Source organism: Anneissia japonica, unplaced genomic scaffold (genome assembly GCF_011630105.1).
Source record: "Anneissia japonica isolate Jap-2015-1 unplaced genomic scaffold, ASM1163010v1 scaffold287582_len102718_cov217, whole genome shotgun sequence".
Classification (NCBI taxonomy): Eukaryota; Metazoa; Echinodermata; class Crinoidea; order Comatulida; family Comatulidae; genus Anneissia; species Anneissia japonica.
In genome coordinates, this window is record NW_022699493.1 from 86,582 (window position 1) to 93,978 (window position 7,397).

General features: G+C 36.1%; 1 protein-coding gene across 1 annotated transcript in view; it reads left to right on the forward strand.

Moving 5' to 3' along the window:
* Positions 1 to 7,397, forward strand: part of LOC117102993 (receptor-type tyrosine-protein phosphatase T-like) — a 61,026-nt gene that overhangs the window by 45,620 nt on the left and 8,009 nt on the right. Inside the window, exon 26 of the mRNA XM_033243456.1 lies at positions 6,340 to 6,462. Coding sequence (XP_033099347.1) covers positions 6,340 to 6,462 — 123 coding nt within the window. The remainder of the gene's footprint in view (positions 1 to 6,339; positions 6,463 to 7,397) is intronic.

The following is a 7,397-nucleotide window of genomic DNA, read 5'->3' on the forward strand; positions in this document are numbered from 1 at the left end:
TATATATATAGGTTGACAGCGACCAGGTCAACTATAGTACCGTAATAGTAGTGCAGTAGTATGAACCAACCAACAGTGCAGCATTGTGGTATACCGCAATAATAGTAGACTAGGCCCTAGCTAAATTTACCTTTGATGAAAACCAAATTATTTTAATCGCTAGCATTCTCCCATTTAATAAAATATTGTGTTAATTCTTATTAAAACGTCTGTATACTTTATGGACCTTTCTGTCGTGTTTTTGTAGTTTTTAGATCGTTGAATTGTGCAGCATCGTGGTCTACCGGAATAGTAGTAGACTAGGCCCTAGCTAAATTTACCTTCGATAAAAACCAAATTATTTTAATCGCTAGCATTCTCCCATTTAATAAAATATTGTGCTAATTCTTATTAAAACGTCTGTATACTTTATGGACCTTTCTGTCGTGTTTTTGTAGTTTTTAGATCGTTGAATTGTGCAGCGTCGTGGTCTACCGGAATAGTAGTAGACTAGGCCCTAGCTAAATTTACCTTCGATAAAAACCAAATTATTTTAATCACTATGGGTGTCAGGGAGTGATTTTAGCAAGTTGAAGATGAAGGCCATCTCAGCCCCACCATGGTTGGGGCTGAGGTAAAACAATTTATGATTTATGATTCGGAAAAGGCATGCTCAGGCTTAAATTTTAATAATTTCATTTTTCCCTAAATTTTGAAAAAATAAGTAGGGACCGGGCCAGCTGGGGCATCATTGAATACACCACTGAATTGAAATCAACACAGTAATTAATAATTATTCCTTCAAAAACCGAATATAATTGAGGAGCCATCTGGCCATTTTTTTCTATAAAATATTAAGTTGGAAGTTATTTTTAGGTCTATTTATGAATGGGCCCTAATAGCCCTGGGCCCCAGTGCTTTGCACTGGCGTAGCTACGCCACTGCCGTGCGCCTAATTATGCATAAGGATCGCAGAAAAAGAGAGGAAAGAAAAAGAGGGAGACAGATAACAACCGTACGGGCTTGAACCAGGTGATCCATATGTTTACTTTTAGGGTGTTCCAATTTCATGTTTTTTAGTGCTTGTTCTTTGCTGTTTTTTGGGACTGAGATGGTCTTCATCTTCCACCTGTTAAAATCACTCCCCCATAGGACAGGTCAAGCCCATTCCCTCCCCCCCCCCCCCGGCCAGAACTCGTCGTGCAGTAGGACAAAAAAAAAAGAAGAGTTGCCATTTCTGATTCATTTTCTAAAGACACTGAACCTCAATGTGGTGTTCCCCAAGGAAGTGTACTTGGTCCCCTTCTTTTTCTGCTTAATATTACCCTTTTTTACGATATGCTATATTCTGCAGGTTTAGTTCTAATAAATGAACCAACACACATTAAAGGCCACATTTTAGACCTTTTATCACAAGTGACACAGAGAATTGCATCAGTAAGGTGTCTGTATCGAACAGTCTTCCCTCGGATCATGCCGCTCTTCAGTTCAGTGTTACTCTTATTCGACCTTCAACGTCACAACGCACAATTAAGTTCAGAAAACTGAAAGAAATTGATTGATGAATTCCAAAATGATATACTCACATCGTTTCGGATATCATGTCACCTAAACGAGAGCTGAACTTACAAAAAAATTAAATCTCTCTGAATTCATTAACAGACATGCCCCTATGGTCTCACATACCATGCTTGTTCGCCCACTTGCCCATACTTGACCAGTATCTTCAGGCCAAGAAGCGTAATAAGCGATCTGCTGAACGGAAATATAAGAAATCGGGCTTATCCTCTGACAGAAATCAACTACCGGTATATAAATTATGTTCTGAATACAAGCGAGCTCTTGCCATGGCAAAAAGAAAATACCACCAGGAAGCCATTGCTAAATGTGACCAAAGGCAGCTTTTTCGAATTGTTGAAAAACTGTTAATATATAATCCAACCCAAGTACTACCTTCACATACAGACAACAAGGATCTAGCTAACAGGTTTTTCAATTTCTTTCATGAAAAAATAAATAAGCTTTGCCATGCTCTGCATATATCAGAGCCCCGGAAGTTATCAGTGGACCTTGACGAAAACTGACATAGCAATTTTATAAGAGTTGAATAACTGACCCCGAATGAAGTTATAAAGTGCTCAAGTAATAAATCTTGTCAACTGGATCCAATGAAAGCAAAATAGCTGTTTTACATGTGAAGTCACGTTTTTTCTGAGGGATATCCCTTAATTAACTGCTGGCGATTCTCAAGTTGAAATTATGTCTTAGGACCCTTGGTGCCACTTTTGATCAACATTTAAATATGCGTTCACATGTAAATAACATCTGCCGTGCACAAGGGCGTTGATCCATGGCTGAAAGTGGGGGGGGGGGGAGGGGGGGGGGGAAACGGGATGAAAAATAAAGCAATGGTTGGGGACCAGGGGGCGAAGCCCTGGAAGCTCTGGCGCATATAGCCTTTTAATTGATTTTAAGCAATGCAATTAACATTTATTTCCATACGAAATGTTTAAAATATCCAGTGGTGGATCTAGTAATTTGAAATAGAGCTGGGCCCAGAGAGGGACTTTGACAGATGGAGAGTGTAGCTGGACTACGTACCACCTCAGCCCTACCATGGTTGGGGCTGAGGTAAGAAAATTTATGATTATGGCATCTCCTGTTGGTCAGAAATGGCACTCTCAGACTGAATTTGAATATAATTTTTATTTTTCTCGACTTTTAAATTTCGAAAAAAAAAAATAGTGATGGTGGGACGGCTGGGCCCCTTGAGTCTGCCACTGAAATACTACTCATAAAAAGTTTTTCAAATTATCCTTTTTAGTCATAATTATGCCCGCTTATATATTTTGTGCAAACTAACATTCATAAAAATAATGATTTATTATCTACTGATTAGCTTGTAACGTATTCAAAATTCGAACTATGAAAAACAAATAAGATAAACTTAAAACAGTCATTAATTTAGTCTTTTTGCATGTACAGTACTTTTAAAGTCAATCAAGAGGTTTTTACTTTTCTCCTCTGTTTGAATTTCATGTTTGTGTAAGTAATATTGCGATAAATTATTGTGAATGGAAATAATACCATCTAATTTACGATCAAACAGGACTAGGGAGATAGGGAGCACACAAAACATTAGTTAGCATTTTGATTTCACAAACATAAAGGTGATTTACTTAATTTATCATTATCAGTGGCGGCTCCAGGAAGGCAAATAAGAGGGGGGACAGGGAGGGACTTGCACGTTGAAAAAGTAAATCACCTCTGCCCCACCATGGTTGGGGCTGAGGAAAGAAAATTTATGATTATGACACCTCTAGATCAAAAATTTTAAAAAATTAAAAAAATAAATAAATAAATAAAAATATGACACATAACACCGATTCTTATTGATTTGCACTGGCTACCGGTTCACTTTAGGATTTAATACAAGGTACTACTCCTCACATTCAAAGCTAAGGCTGGTATGGCTCCATCTTACATCTGTGAACTTGTTAACCCTTATAATCCATCCTGGTCCCTCCGTTCATCCACAAAGGATCTACTTACTATCTCATCAGCTCGTACAAAGATTTATGATGAAAGGGCCTTTTCCATCGCTGCCCCAAAATTGTGGAATTTCTTGCCACAGTACCTTCGTAGTGCAAAATCTACCAATAATTTTAAAACACAACTAAAATCTTACTTGTTTAAAATAGCTTTTAACTATTATTAAACCTGTTGATTTCTGACTCTTAAACACATTTTTAATCTTTTTTCCCCACTTTTACATGTACACTTGCTATCGATTTTGGGATAATGATGTTTTTTATTGTTGTTTTAATGAAGTGTTGAAATTGACATATTGTGAATAGGTTTAATTATGCTTTTTTATTGTTTTATTGATTTGTATTTTCCTGATAAAAATTGTATAATAAAAAATATATATATATATAAATAAATAAAATAAATAAAAAATAAGTCAATAAGAAAAAAATAATAAAAGTAAATGTCAATATCGATATTATTTTTTAAAAAAAAGGAAAAGAAAAGGCAGTGTAACGTGTTGTAGACAGATCTAAATTGCACATTATTTACATTGCCTGAGGAAAAAATATTAAATACATCCAAAAGTGTCATTACAAAAATACAGACAAGATCAAGAACAATAAGCAAACCTAAACTCCATTGATCACATCAACACCAGAACTCATTCTGACATTATTTGTCAGTATTGAAAATTAATTTGTCCATTACGTCGTTTTTAATTTATCAATTCATATACTTGTATATTAAAAATATATAGTTACTTATTCAAAGGTCGAAGCTAGGCCCCCTCCCCCTCGTCGGGCGAGAAAAACCACAATTCGTCGGGGACAAAAAAAAAATTATACGTATTTTGTACACATTAGGAGACCTTGAAATCAATTAATAATGTATTTTGTATATATTAGTAGACCATAAAATCGATTGAATATTATTAAAGCAATTGAAACTTCAAAATTTTTACCCTAAGCTACTTTTGCTACCCTCGATTAGCATGTTTGACAATTTGAACCATTGATTTACTCTTGATATTCTATTCGATTGAAGTCGCCTGCAATAACAATGCCAGGGCAAGGGTAAGCAGATTGGATAAAGTCCACGGAATTGAGTAGGTACAATATACCCTTTGCAATAAATAAAAGAGAAAAATACGCAACCTAGTGGGCCTACACTTATCCATTTAATTTCAATATTATCCGGAATGTTGGCATTACATTTTTTTTTGTCACAACTGAATATGGCTACCCCTCCACAAGACAAGACATGTATTTTCTATGTCTAGAAATCAAAGAGAATCCATCAATTTGTGCAAAGTCATAGTCGGTAGACTTGGACCAAGTTTCGAAAATAACAGCAATATCCACGTTTTTTTTTTAGTTAAAGTAATAAAGAATTCATCAAGTTTATTCCTTAGTGATCGTGGTTTGCTGACCAAATTGGTTGGTAAACAAACGCTTTACAATGCATTACAAATACCAGTACCAGGTATGTGGAATGTGGGGCGAAACGAAGGCACGGTGGCGCGTTCGTTAGACAGTTGGTCTCGTTTGTGTTGATGTGAATGGGGATAGCCAGCATATAACTTGACCAAAAAAAAATACATACCAAAACATATCAAAAGGAGTCACCACAGTATACACAACAAATAGGCCTACATTAAAACCGCGAAAAAATGGAGAAAGATAAGCAAGGCTTGGAGCTCTCCTTTTCGGTGGCATAAAGCTAGTTTTCCACTAGGCGAATTTATTTGCACGAATCAAAGCGTCGGTTCGCTTCCTGAGCTCTGATTGGTTGCGCACTTTTTTCGCTTCGCAAAAACTCCGATAGGAATTTATTTATTTATTTATTTATTTGAACATACACCTTTGAATCGGTGGCACTCAATATCAATTGGTGCGTTCGTACAAACAAAAACAAAAAAAAAGGGGGAACATTTAACAAACAAAATAAATAACAATCGACTGTAAATAATATTACAAAATTAAAGAAAGGTAGAAAAATAATATATGGAATTAGATGAGATAACATTTCACTTCGCATTTCATACTCAGAAATATTTACAGGTCAACTGTAAAGTAAATGCCTAAAATAACTAACCTACAAAATATAAAATCTAAAAACAAAAAAAAAATTAACATTACACAATTTGATAAGCAACGATACATTTACAGTAAACTATTGTTGTGAATTTTTTAGTTGTGAGCGTTTCTCCCAAGCATTCATGATGTATTTTTAACAGAAATTATCAAAAATAGAGGTAGATTCATCACAAATAAAAACTGAATCTCCTCCTAATACATATTGAAGTTTAATATCGTCATTTGTTGTTGAAAAAAGTGTCCATGTATGATTGTATGTAGGAATGTGAATGCGGAGTTTTCGCTTCAGCTAAATTGGTAGTTCGAATTGTTTCTACCTTTTGCGAAGCGAAAAATGTGCACAACCAATCAGAGCTCAGGAAACGGACCGACGCCTTCGATTCACACGAATAAATTTGCCTAGTGAAAAACCGGTTTTAGTGGCCCCCTTAAGGGCCCCTATCATCGGACCTCGATCTAGCACCTTGACCCAAAAGGGCTTTCTTGATACTGTACGAAATGTAGGACATACTGTATTATCATATTGTGTCCAGTGGTTATATTATTTAAAGGTGGGGTTGGGAGACGACCGGGATCCTAGAGGGGTCACGGAGGCCAAAGGGCCCCTGGCCCTAGAGAGCTCCATTAATAGACTTGCGGCCCGGTTGGTGCATAACAAAACTCAACCAATTTAAATTATATGATTAAATTAAACAAATCTTAGTATAATATGTTTATTGTATTATTTTGGCAGATAAAATGTGAACAGTACTGGCCTAATGCAAATGAAGGACTGGTGTATGGTGATATTACTGTTCAAAATGTTGGTGAAGAGACAAACAGATATTTTACCATCAGAAAATTTCAGATACTAATGGTAAAGCATTACACATATCAACCATATTTTAGAAACAAATGGTTTAAATGTATTTATTACCATAATGTTCTCTAATAAGAAATTAGTAGAGCTCCGCATAGTACACTATAGGAAAATTATTGCACGAAGGTTAGATTTAATGCTTGAAAAAATTTCCTGAGGGCCTGCAAGGCCCGAAGGAAATTTTTGGAATGCATTAAAACTAACCTAAGTATAATAATTTTCCATTTAGTGTACGATGCATGCTCTACTAGTTGCTTTATAAGTCAATCGTCGTCTTTTAATTTTAGTTTTTTATAACCAACTGTTGTAGCAGTCATCGGTTGCTATAGCGATATGATCAGTATACGTGTGCGTATTTACATTTAGCTGTGCGTATGCTGATTTTTGCTCCTGCAGTACGCGTTTAATTAACTACATACATGATAGAGCACTCGCATTGTAAAAATGAGGCGGAAATCGTGCCCAACGTAGGCGGCGCCCTTCTTTTTAACCATGCAAGTTTTCTATACTTCGTGCATAGATATATAATAAGAATAGCTCTATGAGAAAAAGTAATTAAAGCATAATCATGAATCGCTAAAGAATAAAACAACAATACAGCAGTACAGCGCAGAATCATATGGCCGGACGCATTCTTAGTGAAAAAGTTTTCCTCCATTAGTGGAAAAGGAAGGGCGCCTTTTGCGTCTGGATATACCAAAGATCTTATAAACACAAGATAGCGTTCTCCGCGATTTACGCGTGCAAATTCTGTAATAAGGCATGAATGGCGCCCTCTTGCTAAATTGGAAACTTTTTACCCTTGACCGTTCTGACCATACCGCACCGCGCCACTTTACCTTATCCTGTGAACAGCAGAACAGGAACCATCTCAGATCCATGGCAACAGATAGGACGCCCTCTTCCAAAACTGATTACTTTTTCTCTTTTGG